Source organism: Suricata suricatta, chromosome 6, assembly GCF_006229205.1.
Source record: "Suricata suricatta isolate VVHF042 chromosome 6, meerkat_22Aug2017_6uvM2_HiC, whole genome shotgun sequence".
Lineage (NCBI taxonomy): Eukaryota > Metazoa > Chordata > Mammalia > Carnivora > Herpestidae > Suricata > Suricata suricatta.
The window spans coordinates 20,970,238-20,987,292 of NC_043705.1; the positions used below are offsets into that span (position 1 = coordinate 20,970,238).

Below are 17,055 nucleotides of genomic sequence, written 5' to 3' on the forward strand. Positions count from 1 at the left end.
GTCATATTTAGGTAGGAGGGGGGAATGAAGATGCAGCAGTGCCAAAGATTAAAATTCCACTAGACAGAACTAAATGAAAGTGAGTTGACATAGATGAATAAATGCGTCTGAATGGATATATTATGAACATTTGTTCTTTTATCACGTTTTCATTTTCTTCGTTTCTATAGAACTTCACATGTTTTATCAGCACGTTTTCCTCATTCCACATCTTGTAAAAGACATAGTTTATGAAAGCATGAAGCTCTGGAAACTTTTATCATCATACTAATAGCCTCTAAAGAATGACATTTTTCAATTAATGTGAACTTTAACTGCTATTAAGATGTCCTTAGTTAGTGTCGTTAACATTTTCTTCTCCAGAACACTCAGTATAATTGATTTTATCTCCAAGACCTAGGCATTTTATGATATTTATACATTTTTTGTTATTTCCCTCAAATATTTGAAGCATATTATTATATAGTTGAGTAAATCATCTCTCTTTTACAACTCAATTTTCCTTAAGTAAATCAAAGATGTGTTTAATATTTTCATACTAGCTATGAAAGCATTTGGAAAAGTTGGCAAGTTCCGAGAACCTTCTTTTCTGCTTAGAAACTACAATTATAGAAATAGGGTCCTTAGAAGGACTAAGAAATAACTACAAGCATCGTAAATGCTAGTAGAATTAACAGGGAATTAATGAGTATTTTGAGATGTTTTAGGCTGTGTAAATTACTAAAAGCTTTTAACTGCTAATATAAAATTTAATGATTCAGATTTCATTGGTAGTGATACATATAAAATGTACATGTTTTTCTTTCTATCTTTTACCATTCATGCTGTGATTTCCATTAAGAACACATTGCTTTATTTGTTAAATTTCCCAACAAATTTGCTTTATGCACAAAGTCATCAGATAGTGCATTAATTATGCGATCAAAAGACACAGGTTCAATTTCAAACTTTAAAAAAAAATTTTAATGTTTGTTTATTTTTGAGAGAGAGAGAGACAGAGTATGAGCAGAGGAGGGGGAGCGAGAGAAGGAGACAAAAAATCTGAAGCAGGAGCCAGGCACTGAGCTGTCAGCATAGAGCCCGATGTGGGGCTCAAACTCATGAACTATGAGATCATGACCTGAACTAAAGTCAGACGCTTAACTGACTGAGCCAGCCAGGTGCCCCTCAATTTCAAACTCCTGTTGTATGACTTTCTGTTGGTCACTTGTCTTTGAGCCATACTTCCGATGTTTATCTAAAATAGGTGACAATATTCACTTGTCCTCACTTGCCCCTTGCTTCTCATAATCCAGTTATGAGATATATGTGAAAAAATCTACACTGGAAAAGCCCAATATAAATAGAAGGATTTTATTTTTAAGCAGAATGTAGTAATGTTTTCTGCAAGTGTCCTTGTAAAATTAGAGTAATTTTTATGAGTGTTGAAAATAATTGGTCTTTGACTAATAAAAATCACATTTTAATTATAAAAGCCAGTTTCAATATAGCATAATTTTAAAGTAAAACTTTAAAACATTAACATATTAGTAATTTAATAATATTGTATTTTCACAAACAAAACACCAAAAGCAAAAATATACAATTAGACATCCTGAAAATATGATGCTTATATCCTCTTGGGTTATATACTATTTTTCCTGTATATGTGGCATGTGGGTGAGGTTCTCCTACAGTCCACATTGATTTTAAATCTTAAGATTTACATCTAAGATTATTTATTTGATCATTTATTTGCGATTTTTTACATTGCCTCTTCCTTTAATAGTGTGTCCCTGACTTCCTTGCTATGGACATAGAAAATCAAAGTGAGAAATGGCCAGTCTTTACCCTGCAGTGAGCAAGCCCAAGAATCTTCAGCAAATGATAAATGACTAGAATTTTCCAGATGATAATTTTATTCCCAGTGGAAAAAAATAACAATAAATTTAGATTAAACATATCAGGAGGCTATTTCCAGCCTTTCCATTAATTCACCATGTGACACCCGGCAAGTCATTTAATTTCTTCACCCCTGGGCATCAGGGAGTTTGAAATTCAAGCCTAACTTCCATGTCTCAAAAGCTCTGTGATCTTGGGCAAATTACTGAGCAGCCAACATGGCCGTTTTTTCATCTAGAAAATGAGTGTAATAGCAGTTACATCCAAAGTTGATGTAAGGGTTAATGGGGTAAGTGCAGGTATTCAAATGGAAACAGATTGATCTCAGTGGCAAGGAACTCTCTAGAAGAGCCTTCCTGAGATGGTTTTTGTTATCTTAGGGAATATGCCTAAGTTAAAGAGCCAGTCTGCCCCCTGATAGGTTTAGATTCCCCTTTACCAGTGTATGTTTAGATTAGACTCATATGGACCAAGCTCATGAGCGCCAGTTGAGAGCTTTACATGGTCTCCATTACCGGATCTTCCTTAATCTTCCTGACATCTGATCTCAAAAATGTTTTCACCACCTCCTCCGTCAACAAGCACTCCTTGCCCCAACCTGACCATCTCAGTTCATGATACCTCCATTCCTCCAAGTCCTCAGCCACACACACCCTCGAATCTCCCTTGAAGCTTCTCTTTCCCTCTCACCCCATCTAATCCCTGAGCAAACCCCCCACATTTGACCTTCAAATACATCCAGAACCAAACCCCAACTTAACAGCTCCCTGCTGCTCTCATCGGAGCCAGCTCTGGTTTCTTCTGATGTTTTACCACTGGCTCCTTCTCCACTTCACTCTTCTCCCCCTAAATTCTTTTCTTGCATAGCATTTGGAATGATTCTGTTAAAATATACATCATGTTACGTTATGTCACTATTTTGAAAAGCCCTCTGATGGTTCACTTGGAAGAAAATCCCCATTCCCTTACCTGGACCACGCGGCTCTATGGGGTCTGCTTCCTCTGCTGGGAGGCCCCCTCAGCCCCTGCCTCCCTGCCACACCCGCTCTCTCTCCGTGTTCCCTCCACCACATTTGCTGCCCTCCTTGCTTTCTCTTCAATGCCAGGGGATTCTCACTTTCCTCCCCTTGAATGGTCCCTCAAATATTTGCCTGGCTCACTCCCTAGCCCATCCAAATCCCCCCTCGCCACAGAGAGCTTTACTGACAAATCCTATTGATGTGTGGTGTGGTCACCTTAGCAACTCAGATGCCCCAGATTTGGTACAGATATTGAGACTTATGATACCATACATGCACCAAGGGAATGTGAACAGGTTTATTACTTACATAACTGGGCTTTCTGGGGAGAGCAGCGCAGGGTCCCAGGCATATCCAAAAATGGCTTCAGGGGCACCTGGGTGGCTCAGTCAGTTAAGCGTCTGACTGTTAGTTTCAGCTCAGGTCATGTTCTCATGGGTTGTGAGATCGAGCCCCACATGGGACATGGGACTCTGTGCTGACAGGGCAGAGCCTACTTTGGTTCCTCTCTCTCTGCCCCTCCCCAGCTCACAGTCTCTGTATCTCTCATGATAAATAAAAGTTTTTTTTTGTTTGTTTGTTTTTTAATGGCTACAGGGGTGCCTGGGTAGCTCAGTCAGTTAAGCATCTGGCTTCAGCTCAGGTCATGATCTCACAGTTCATGGGTTTGAGCCCCACATCAGGCTCTGTGCTGACAGCTCAGAGCCTGGAGCCTGCTTCAGATTCTGTGTCTCCCTCTCTCTCTGACCTTCCCCTGCTCATGCTGTCTCTCTCTCTCTCTAAAATAAATAAAGACAGTTTAAAAAAAATTTTTTTTTAAATGGCTATAGAAAGCAGGAGAAAGGGATGGGCTTGGCTTTTCTTGTGATATGGAGGAGGCACCAGGGTGAGTGGCTACTTGTGTGCTTTGAACTTCCTGTTGCTCCCAAAGGAAGGAAAACTGGGCTTTCTCTCCAGCTTTCCGGGATGTGGGGCAGGGAAAGAAAGGGAGTGTTGAGGCCTGAAGGCGGTCAGTAGTCAGATGCCAAGAGTGAAGTTGGACTCGATTACAGTGTTTATCCATAGTCTTCATTCACTGCTTTGTTTTTCTTCATAGAACTTATTACCATATTACGGATTTGATATATAATTTCTATTATTCTCTCTAAATCTCCCCCTTCTACTATTATGTAGGTTCTGGGAAAAGCAAGGGCTTTATCCTTCCCATCTCTAGTTATATCCTCAGTATTCACACTGGTACTGACGTATAATATGTGCTCATGCTCAGTAAAAATTTGTTGAATTATTAAAAAAATTTTTTTAATGTTTATTTACTTTTGAGAGGGAGAGCGTGTAAGTGCGGTAGGGGCAGAAAGAGACACACACGCAGAATCTGAAGCAGGCTTCAGGCTCTCAGCTGTCAGCACAGATCCCAACCCGGGGCTTGAACTTCTGAACTGTGACATCATGACCTGAGCTGAAGCCAGACGCATAACCTACTGAGCCACCCAGCCTCCCCTGTTGACTTTTTTTTTTTTTTTAATAAAGTAACCAATGTAACAAGCCTCATTGCTAGGATAATTGTGTGCTCATGACCCGCACAATCTTTAGTCAAGGGGCACCTGGGTGGTTCAGTCGGTTAAGTGCCTGACTTTGGCTCAGGTCATGATCTCACGGTTCATGAGTTCGAGCCCCATGTCAGGCTCTTTGCTGACAGCTCAGAGCCTGCAGCTTGCTTCAGGTTCTCTCTCTCTGCCCCTCCCCTGCTCGTGCTCTGTCTCTCTGTCTCTAAAAAAATAAAATAAAACATTAAAAAAATTCGTACTTAAAAATCAGCAAGTCAAGTTCCTGAGGAGGACAGAGCTCACTGAGGGAGTTTGGATAAGTCAAAGGTTTGCATCATTGCCGGGAGCAAGTCAGACCATTGCTGGATCCCGCTCCCAGCAGGAATTACCTTAGCAACGGCCCCTGTGCTTTTCAGAATATTTCGTTAATAAATCTCAGCAGTTGTGGTTCAGGTGACCCTCTATCTGGGTTTCCAGGGAAGACCACGCTCCTTTGTGTCTACACAGCCCTTTTCTATTTAGATGAAATAAAATTCAGGTTCAAGGCCAGTTTCCAGAGACTTCAAACCAGTCTTTCTCAAACAAGGCAACTTTGAAATGTCTCTGGTCTGAACATGGCTCTACCCCCAGCCCCGGCTCCAGGCCCCCCCGAGTGCTGCCAGGGCAGAAAACACCTGTTCCGAAGTGGACTGTAAATGGCAGTCCCTCATCCTGTTCTATCTAGGAGTGTATAATAAACCCAGGATGTGGCCGCTTTCTGCTGTAACACTTGAAATCACAGAGGGCTTTTCAAGCTATTGTTTATGCCTTGAAATGGTTTGTGTAACTGAGGCCTGGCATCCCTGAAACCATGGCCTGCCCAGACCCAGACTGGAGAGGCAAACAAGGCGAAGACTTCTAGGGCCGGAGCCGGCACCCGGCTAGCGGTGCAGATCTGTCCCTTCAAGCACTCTGTGGTCCCTTCTGAAAAGAGGCCTCCCCCTACCCTGTCCCCCACCCTTCCTTTCCCCTTCAGTAAAAGAGAGTCTGCTGTTTTATGCCTGGATTTTCGCCCGGGGATTCTCTGACAGTCTGTTTGCATTTAGTATCACTTTGTGCTCATTCTATAATACTCACGGGGCGCGCCGCCTTTATTTTTTTCAAGGTATAACATTGGAGTGGCTGTAAGGAAGCCAAGTGTTGGAATGTTGTTTTTTTCTTATTATTATATAGAGTGTGTTGATGTGACATATGCAATTATGCATGCATAATTATCAGCGGGCTTAGGAAAAAGAGGTCTTACGTTAAATAGAATCAAGATGGAAGAATCATAATCCCTAACATGTGTTGTTATAAATTTTAGATGATCCTTGAGGAATGAGACCATGTTTTTGCTTTGCGCCTTAAGCAGCTAGTTATCAGAGATGGAAGGCGGAGAGGAGCCGCCCCTTTGTTTTCACTGTTAATTTCTATTTCCTTTTTGTGTCTCCATCTGTCCACAAATGCTCTTTGTTTCCTGAGAAATCAAAGTTGATGCCAAATTACCTGTACTTCAGCAGAGCCTCCAGAGTTTCACTTTTCATAGGCATATAAAGAGGCTGTTTCGCTTGGATGTGTTTTTAGATTTTCTGAGGAGGGTTAAGCACATGTTCTGGAATAAGAAGACTTTGTTGCCAGGAGGGCATTGCCCACTTAGCAATTGAATAAGTAGATAAATGACTCTGACGGAAGTTGCTGTAGTTCAACCACTGCCTGTCCTATAGCAGCTCAACCAGCAGACCCTGCTGGCGAAACAGCTCCCCAGCAACTTTGAAGAAGGAAGAGCCTTGGTCCGGTTGATGTGGCTCCTGTATGGTCTCATCAGTTGGGCACCGTGCGTCCGAGTTGGAATGGGTACATGGTACTGAAAGCCCTTGCTTGTCCCTCCGAAACAAGGTCTCTGCTTGTCCTTCATGTATCCTTTCTCTCTCTCCATCTCTTTGTCTCTCTCGTTCCTTGTTCTCTGTCAGTCTGTGTCTCTCTCTTGTACATGTATATATGCAGATGTTATGGATTCCTTCAGTCATCTAATTGCACTTATATTTATGCATGTTCTCCTCATTCCATTCCCAATGCATCTTAGGTATCTAGTGATATTTAGGTAATAACCTCATGCCTCTGGGAGAATTAGAAGAACTAGGAATTTGTTCTAAGAAGGATTGAAGGGGGGCACCTGGGTGGCTCAATTCGGTCAAACACCCGACTTCAGCTCAGGTTATGATCTCATAGTTTGTGAGTCTGAGCCCCATGTCAGGCTCTGTGCTGACAGCCTAGAGCCTGGAGTCTGTTTTGGATTCTGTGTCTCCCTCTTTCTGGCCCTCCCTCACTCATGTTCTGTCTCTATCTCTCTCAAAAATAAGTAAACATTAGAAAAAATTAATTTAAAAAACTTTTGAAGGAACTTATGAATAGAGAAGGGGATTTTTTTTAACTGTAGGCAGAAGTTGAGAAATTTGTATTTTAGATGATGTACTAGCTAGTTTCTGAGCAATTTCAAAATGGACACATGTAAAACCAAATAGAATTAGCAACCCTTAGACCCACCTTCCAATTTCCATACATTCCAGGATCACCTTTTAAAGCTTCCTTTACCAATCCTGATTATGTTTTCCTTCTCACAGTTGCCTTTCTGCTGATCCCCCTTGTCCATTTCCTGACCCCTACCAACCTTCTCAGTTCATCATGCCAGTGGATGCCAGGTTAATGTGGGTATTACGTCAGGTTCTGCTTGATGTCCGTCTTTGGCCTCCAGTCACCGCCCACAGATTCACATCACTAGCTGAGGAGGCTTTTTTATTTTTATTACTTTCAAAGAGGGAGTTAGAGTGTGTGACTAGGCATAAGGAGCAGCAAGAGAGATTGAGAGAGAGAGAGAGAGAGAGAGAGAGAAACTGAAGCAGCATCCAGGCTCATTGTGAAGCTCAATGCAAGGCTGGGTCCCGTGACCCTGAGATCATGACCTGAGCCGAAATCAAGAGTTCAGTGCTCAACCAACTGAGCCATCCAGTTAAGTCTTTTAAAAAAAAAAAAAAAAAGGAGGTGATGGTCAGGGAGGGGGGCACTTGTGGGGAGAAGCACTGGGTGTTATATGGAAACCAATTTGACAATAAACTATTATAAAAAAAAAAGACTCATCTGAGCGATATTTTACCCACCTACCAACATGCTCAATGTGCATGAGAAGCTACTCGTCCACTTTATAAGTCAAACCAACTCCAGGTATTTCCAGTAAGATAAAGCTCATCTTCAGAAAGAAACATAAAACCAACAGACACAGGAATCTGGACGAAGTTTAACGAACCAATTCTTGCAGCACTAGTGTATCTTCCAATTAACCAGATAGTGCTTGATTTGTCTCAATATTAAGTTGTTATTTTTTTTAACCTCATTTACTATTTTAAGACAAAGGTCAGCTACCTTTTTTTTAAAATGTTAATTAGTAAATTATTTTAGGCTTTGTGGATCATACTTCCTCTGTCACAAGTACTTACTTCTGCCACTGTATTACAAAACCCTTGGTAGTCCATGTAAATGGGTGTGACAGTGTTCTAATAAAACTTTATTCGCAAAAATAGGAAGTAGGCTAAATCTGGCCCCTACCGGCTGTAGTTCACAAACCTTTGATTGACACTTTATGATAATTTCTTATTATATGTATTTAGGTAAAATTTCCAGTTCTGTGCAAACTAGGTTTTTAAAACTTTTCTTTATTTCTCTCTCTCTTTCCCTGTCTCATATATGTGTGTATATATATATATATATATATATATATATATATATATATATATATATATGCATTAGTGTGTGTATGACAAAATAACTATCTTTGGGGCTTGCACCAGGTTTTATATAATTTTTACATGATTGCAATAAACAAAGGAATCATATTATTTTCATTTATAGATACTTCCTGGCTCAGGATTTGAATAAAGCAAACAAAACTCTGAATAATGCTATTGACAACCGTAGTTATTTATTGCAGTAACCTGGACCCAAGTGTAATGTATATCTCTCATATCAGTTATGTCAGTTATGTTGTACTTTCTCTGGAGTGCTTAGGTTTAGATTCTCAGTTATCTTTTAAAGGAAGATTTTAGAAAAAATTGCTTAAAAGTATTTTGTGCGCACATATTTACTGAATCATTTTAAAGATGTTTATAAAATTTTATACTTTTGTTGAAGAACTTCTATTTGCAAGTCTTTGGATAAGTACAGTTGAATAAATTGAAAACTAAATGTTCCTAGAATCTGAATTGGCCGTAAATGAGACAAATCAGGACCTGAAATCTTAAAAGTTATACTTTTCTCACAAAGTTAATTCTAGATAAATATAACAGTTACATGTAAAGAAGAAAAAATAGTTTTCATTTTTTTGTTTTATTACTGAATGGGAAACGAGATTTTTAGTCACAAATTAAGTAGAAATATTAACAAGAGAATAATATATTTAATTGCAAAAATAAGCACATTGAATCCAAATACTAAAAATAAAAATAAAAGGAAACAAATCTTGTTAACTATTAAAACAAAGTGCTAATCTTATTAATAAATTATTATGTGACAAGAATTCAACTTGCCTAAAATCAAAGAAAACAAATAAAATCCAAAAGAGAATATTCCACATTTTCTCCTCAAATTAACATTGTAAGTTACATGGATTCTTAGTTCAAGTACCTGGAGGAGGTAGGATATAATACAGTTGTTGTAATACAACAATTTTGGTAACAAAGTAGTAAAAATTTACAACTAGTAGGTTCCTTCAGAATCTATCTGAATGAGCTGCAAAGATTTATAGACAAGATATTCACTCAGTTTTATTTATATGGCTGAATATTTAAAAACAAGATAGTTGGGGTGCCTGGGTGGCTCAGTAGGTTAAACCTCTGACTTCCTCAGGTCATGATCTCACATTTGTGGGTTTGAGCCCCACATAAGGCTTTGTGCTGACAGCTCCGAGCCTGGAGCCTGCTTCAGATTCTGTGTCTCTCTCTCTGCCCCTCCTCCTCTCCTGGTCTATCTCTCTGAATCAAAAATAAATAAAACATCTTAAAAAATTTGAAAATAAATGATTTAAAAAATAAATAAAAACAAAATAGTTATCCAAAAATAGGCAATAGTAGATTAATTGTGGTGTAATGATATTATAAACATATAAACATGAAAAATTATGTTTTAGAAACATAAAAGCAAATACCTTAAGATAATGTACCAAATATAGCATTGTATTAATAAAGTAGAAGATACAGCTCTAGTATAGTGTGATTGTAATTTTTCATGTATATGTATGGATATATAAAACTAATGTTGGTGTAGTAGGATTGCAGATTATTAAATTTCTTTTTTACTTTTTGTGTGCTTTCCAAATTTTCTATGGTGTTTGTGTATTTCAAAATCAGAAGAAACACACCTTTTTTCCCATCATAGTAAATAATGAATCAGTTCATCTGTTGTCAGACCCCTCAAAACATGATCTCCTGAGTTTGTTTTAAAAGAGAAGATCATAGACTAAAGTTACCTCTCTTTTTTTAAATGTTTGTTTATTTTTGAGAGAGAGAGGAAGAGAGAGAATGTAAGTGGGGGGACGGGCAGAGAGAGGGAGACACAGAGAATCCCAAGCAGGCTCTAGAATCCGAGCTTTCGACACAGAGCCCAACATGGGGCTTGAACCCATGAACCATGAGGCCAAGACCTGAGCTGAAGTCAGGCACTTAACTGACTGAGCCACCCAGGTAAGACAGTAGAATAAAGATACCTTGAGAGTTAGATAAGGGGCTTTGATCTTTTCAGACAAAAGCCTTATCCTAGTTTTGATAACTTGATTTATTTCTACCAGTTGAATCATTTTGAATGAATGTCATTTAATAAACTTCTACAGCTGTGTCCCACACAGGTTCAAGTCTATGAAATTTGGTTTATAAACCACTGTCTTACTGTTTTCTAAAATGTACCAACACATTTTAGAAGTAATGATACTTGCTGAAACTCATCTCTGACCTGAAAAGCATCCAAAAGTTGTACCAAATAAAAGATTGTTCTCTGTTCAAGCAGAATAAATCCTAAGATTTGCAGCACTACTGTTTTGTCTAGAAAAATGGCAGTGGAAAATCCAAGAGCTACTTCCACGCCAGGTAGGCGATATCCAACATGCCCAGAGGAGCTGGGAACCAGGACAGAGCTGCTCGGGGTTATATTTAGTGGTAGGAAACAATCCTCTGCCTAAGAAGGGGCTCTTGTCTGAGTGAGGTTTTTTTCTCTGTCTGCAGAACGTTTACCTTAAACCCTATTGATGTGGGACTAAGGAAATTGGCAAGTTGGAGTCTTATTTTCAGTATACCCACACTCTTGTCTGTCTCTTATTTGGTTTCTTTAATTTAATTTTTATTTTATCAAATAAGGACTTCTATGGTTTTAAAAAATCAAATAACTCTCAAGATAAACAGTAACCCCCTGCTATCAATGCCTGATCTCAAGAGGTAAACATTAATTACATTAAGGTATTTTGGGTTGTTATACAATCACATATTTCTCAATAAAATATGTATATTACTATTGATTTTTCAGGGGTTTTTTTCCTTCCTTTTTTTTTTTTTAAGTTTATTTTGAGAGAGAGAGATGAATGGGTTGGGGCAGAGAGGGAGAGGGAGAGAATGCCAGGCAGGCTCCAGGGTCAGCAGAGAGCTCGATGCAGGGCTCAATTGCACAGATTAATATCAAGAATCAGACAATTAACCACTGAGCCACCCAGGCGCCCCTTGGTTTTTCAGTTTTAATTGTCATTTACCTGACTTCCTACTCACATATTTACATACGTACATTTCTTCTCCCACTTTGGTACCAATATAGTTGTGATCATTTTAAAATATGTTGATCAGGGGTGCCTGGGTGGCTCAGTCAGTTAAGCATCCGGCTTTGGCTCAGGTCATGATCTCATGGTTCATGGTTTCGAGTCCTGCATCGGGCTCTGTGCCGACAGCCTGCTCAGAGCCTGGAGCCTGCTTCCGATTCTGTGTCTCCCTCTCTCTCTGACCCTCCCTTGCTCGCGCTGTCTCTCTGTATCTCTCAAAAATAAATAAATAAACATAAAAAAATTTAAATATGTTGATCATCAGCTTTTTATTATAAAGAAATTATTATACGTAAATTTTATTCATTGCTGGGACACATAATGCGTTTAAAATACATTTTGACTTTTGCAACATTTTATTTCTAATAATTGCCTTTTTAAAAAGGCATTTAGCTTTCTAAATGCCTAATGAATTAGGATCTAAATGAATTACTATTGAAATACTAATTCATCTCAAACTCCTCCCTGAAGCTGAAATTTCTCATTATGATTTAACACTTCAAGTTTTTTTAAGCAATTTTATTTTTCTCACGAAGACCTTCCCCCTTCCATTCAGGAATCCATCATCGTCCCGACCAAACATCAACGATATTCTGATTTCCATCACTGCAGATTGGTTTTGCTCTGGGATCAGAACAGAAGAGCTGAATGATCTCACCTTTTATTTTGCACTCCTGTTTTCATAGATTCCTCAACCCAGACCGCTGCCTGTCTGGATGGGCTTCTCCAGAGAGTAAATCTCCAGTATTTGGCTGATGTGTAGCCAGGGCAGACTCCCAGGTGCATCATCTGTGTTGGTGTATCTGTGGGTTTAGCTGCTTCTCAAACACTTCTGACCCAGCCTTCTGCCTTCCGTATTCTCTTTGAAGAACGCTTCCCTAACGCCTCAGAGCATCCGTTGTGTCTCTGCCTGTGGACTTTGCTATCAGTCCCTCCGCTTAGTCCAGTGGCTGTTCCCTATTTACTTTCCTTTCATTCACATCCTCTTTGTTCTTGAGAATTAATCGACTAAAATCTTTCCTTTAAAGCTGACAAGGAACTGAGATAAAGAATGTGATCAATCGATCATTTTTAATTATAAGTGTCAGGGACATTGATTTCTCTGTTTTATTACTATTGTTAATGGTATTATTATTTCTTGTTAAGTTTGTATTACTTTTGTGAGGATAGAGGTAGTTCAGAAGAAATCATGGATTTACCATAACTACATTGACAGTATATTCTCAGTCTAATTTTTTTGGTAAGGTATAATTGACATTTAACATTATGTAAATTTTAGGTGTACAACATAATGATTTAGTGTTGAGGTATACTGCAGTGTGATCACCAAAATAAGTCTAGCTAATATCCAACATCACATGTCGTTAGAAATTTATTTCTCTTGTGATGGGAACTTTGAAATTTACTCTCTTAGCCACTTTGAAATATTCAGTACAGCATTATTAACTGCACCCGCCATGCTGGCCGTTACACTCGCATGACTGTTTTATATCTGGAAGTTTGTACCTTTAGATCCCTTCACCCGTTTCACCCTCCCCCACTCTCCATCTCTGCTCTCTATATCTGTGAGCTTTGGGTTTGGGATTTTTTGGGTTTTGCTTTTGTTTTTAGATTTCTCATATAAGTGAGATCACATGGTCTTTGCCTTTCTCCTTCTGACTTATTTCGGAATGTAAGTCTCCCCTTATATGCTTAACGCCGCAAGGTCCTAAGCATAATGCCCTCAACGTCTGCCTGCGTTGTTGCAAATGGCTATGTTTCCCTTTTCTTGGCTGAATAATATTTCTGTGTGTGTGTGTGTGTGTGTGTGTGTGTGTGTGTACCACATGTTTTCTATCCATTCATCTCTCAGTAGGCCCTCAGGTTGTTTTGGGGTCCAGGCTACTGTAAATAATGCTGTAGTGAATATAGGAGTACGTATCTTTTTCAGTTAGTGTTTTTATTTCCTTCACATAAATACCCCAGTGTGGAATCATATGGGATCTTATGGGAGTTTTATTCTTAATTTTTGGAGAAATCTCCATTCTGTTTTCCATAGTGGCTCTATCAATGCAGTTCCATCCACAGCACACAAAGGCTTCCTTTTTTCTACATCCTTGCCAACACCTGTTATTCCTTATCTTCTTTAAAAATAGCCATTCTAACAGATGTGAAGTTCTCATTTTTCATCAGTGCATAATTCGTGTTACTTAATATATTATATTGTATTGAATGTAGAGGAAAATATAGTCTTATTTTCTCTTTCAATTCTAAAATATGAATTAGGGGAGCCTGTGTGGCTCAGTCAGTTAAGTGTCCAACTTCGGCTCAGGTCATGATCTCACAGTTCATGGGTTCGAGCCCCGCATCAGGCTCTGTGCTGACAGCTCAGAGCCTGGAGCCTGCTTCAGAATCTGTCTCCATCACTCTCTGCCCCTTCCCCACTCACCCTCTCTCTCTCTCCTAAATATAAATAAAACATTTAAAATTTTTAAATAAAATATGAATTATAAATAAAACATGAGTATATTATGCATTCAAAATAATATTTACAAGTAGTTGCCATAATATTTGCACTGTAGATATTACAGTGATTAGATGACCTCAATTTATTGTTTCCCATCTCCTCGGTGCTGGGTCTACGTGGATACTGCAGCATATAGGTGTTGTCAGTTCTCAGCAAGTGAATAAAATGAGAATTATAATGGTATTTAACCTGTTGTTCCAAGTTACATACATAGTAAGTCGTGGGCCTGAGAATGTGAACTCAAGTACATTTTATAATTCTTTCAAAGTACTCCTTTTTTTCCTGAAGTATACTTTCCTCCTTACCTAATCGCTACCAAAATAAGGCTTTCGTAATCTAGAATCTGGAATGTAGGCAGAGCCTTTACCAGATAGTAAAAGCTATATTGTTCTAGGCCAGTGTTAGTTACACTTCTGCGAGACTTAAACATGATTTGTTTTTATCTCCCTTCCATTATTGCATATGTGCGCCTAACTTCCGGATATTTCCACGTAAGTAGTAATAATGAGAAAGAACAGAGAGCTGAAACGGATTGACTACAAGTCCAGTCTTTTCCTCTAACAGAGAGAAGGAGACAAGGATCATCAGGTGCGTTTGGCCGTTGGAAATGGCCTACGGAGTGACGTGTGGAGGGAGTTTTTAGACCGATTCGGAAATATTAAGATCTGTGAGCTTTATGGAGCTACTGAAGGAAACATTTCTTTTGTAAATAACACCGGGAAAATCGGATCCGTTGGGAGAACAAATTTCTTTCACAAAGTAAGTACAGTATTTTCTTTACACAGGAAATTTATTGAGATCTGCCTACCTCTCTTCTAGACTTTCTGCTTGTAAATCATGATAAATATTGTCATGTTTTTTCCTTTTTTTTTTTTTAAGTTGAAAACTTCTATAAAGTAATGGCCGGTAGGTGAACATGGATTATGAGAACCTCAACCATCTCACATGTTTTCCTCTATAATGTGAGGATAAAGTCTTTTGTTCTGTTTTCAGATTTAATGATATAGTGTATAAACAGCAAGCAAAGTTTCTGCTACATGTTAATTTGACTCTCTCCATTTTTCCTGAGTATTTTCAATGCAGTGTTTCTGCTTACCCTTCATTTTTATATCACTCAAAAATTACGTACAGGCTTCTAATGAATCAAGATACTACCAAAATCTTAAAAGCTACCCCCAAAACCACTTATCGAGGAATAAAAGAGTTCCTGCTGATTTCTCAGTAGCACTGTGGAAAATATGAGATTGAACAGATGTCTTCAGTTGATTTGGAGAAAGTAATTGTCAAAACACACACCAATATTTTGTATTTAAAAAGAAGGTTTTTTAAAATCGTATTATTTATTTTTGAGAGAAAGCAAGATAGCATGTGAGCAGGGGAGGAGCAGAGAGACAGGGAGACACAGAATCCGAAGCAGGCTCTATAGGCTCCAGGCTGTCAACACAGAGCCCAACATGGGGCTCGAACTCACAAACCGTGAGATCATGACCTGAGCTGAAGTCAGAAGCTTAACTGAGTGAGCCACCCAGTCTCCCTACACTCACCAATATTTTTTAAAGTATAAAAGTGAATGTGAAGAAAATAATCTCTAAATTTATATAGCAAAATGTATATAACCTCAAGTGGAAATAAAATAAAGCTGGCATCATAATAAGTAGCATATTATAGTTCTTTCAGTATTTGATGGAATAAGCAAAAGAAACTCTGCAATGATAAAGATCAATGCAATAAACAAACTACTTGAACTAATGAATATATATAGGACACTGCATCAAAAAACTGCAAAAAATGGGCAGTTGAGTGGCCCAGTCAGTTGAGTGTCCAGCTCTTGGTCTCAGATCAAGTCTTGATCTCAGGGTCGTAAGTTCAAGCCCCATGTAGGACTGTGCACAGGGCTCCACACAGATTGTGGAGCCTACCAAGAATAAATAAAAATAAATTGAAAAAACTGTGCAATACCCCTTCTTTTCATGCACTTGTAAAACATTCACAAAGATTACTGGGCCACTTAGGGAATTCCGGCAAATCTCAGAGGATTGAATATAGTTGATGTTTCAGTTTAATTCAAGTATAAATAAATGTTTTAAATGACAGCTCATTCATCTCCTATATATTTGGAAATAAAACATCTATAAATTTCCAATGAATCAACAAAAAAAGTAATTGAAGTTAAAAAATAATTTGAGCTGAATCAAGATGAAAGCATTATGCACAATTTTTAGACTCACGTAAGAAAGGTTGAAACTTGGTGAACGAAATATTCATTTCTGGGGGTTAATTTAAAATTAACCTGAGGGGCACTGGGGTGGCGCAGTTAGTTAAGCATCTGACTTCAGCTCAGGTCATGATCTCACAGCTCCTCAGGTCTGTGCTGACAGCTCAGAGCCTGGAGCCTGCTTCAGATTCTGTGCCTCCCTCTCTCTCTGCCCCTGCCCTGCTCATGCTCTGTCTCTCTCTCAAAAATAAATATACATTAAAAATGTTTTTTAAGCAAATAAAAAACAACTGAAATAAACCTAAAGAAAATAAAAAGAAAGAAGTAATCAAGAACATAAATGAAAGAAATGTAAAATAAATATTTAGTGAGGAGCATCAAAAGAGATAAACATAATTTTTATAAAGTAAAAACAGAGATTCAAAGCTGATAGAAATTGCTCTGATGTGTGTAACCTCAAGAAGATACAAACTATTTTTATGCTGTACTCGTTGGGATTTTGAGGGTCTTATTGATATCACAGAAATGCATCTACATTCTGAAAAATATTTTGAGGAAAATAAGGGCTGATTTTACTGAGTTTTATACCCCTTCCAGTTAATTTTCTCAACTCACTGTACCGGTTCCATTAAAAATTTGGTATTCATATTAAAGCTCCTTCGTGAAACTGAGTCATTGCAAAGTAATCATCCAACAGGAGCACAATGAGGATTTGTATTTTACATTACTGGCTTGACTTCATTATAATTTTATAATGTCTTAAATTCCCTGTCAGACTGTAATACTGTCAATAAAGCACGAAGTCATGATTGTCTTCAACTGATTTGGAAACTTACTTAGTTATTTCAGTTTGGAAAGAAAAAAATCGTACCTCGTATGATATGAATTCTCCATTTTTTCTCATTCATGTGCGTATTATTTTGTTACACAGCAGGGAATCAGAAACACGTGGACCAATCATTGTTTCATAAGCATGTGGGGAGATTTGATTAAGTCTGACTCTCAAAAACAGAGACGGGATATGAACA

The 17,055-nt window shown here is 38.3% G+C and overlaps 1 protein-coding gene across 1 annotated transcript in view; it reads left to right on the forward strand.

Moving 5' to 3' along the window:
- The window catches only part of SLC27A6 (solute carrier family 27 member 6), a 74,995-nt gene that overhangs the window by 40,571 nt on the left and 17,369 nt on the right, over positions 1-17,055 (forward strand). The window contains exon 5 of the mRNA XM_029942496.1: positions 14,377-14,571. Within this exon, the coding sequence (XP_029798356.1) occupies positions 14,377-14,571 (195 nt within the window). The remainder of the gene's footprint in view (positions 1-14,376; positions 14,572-17,055) is intronic.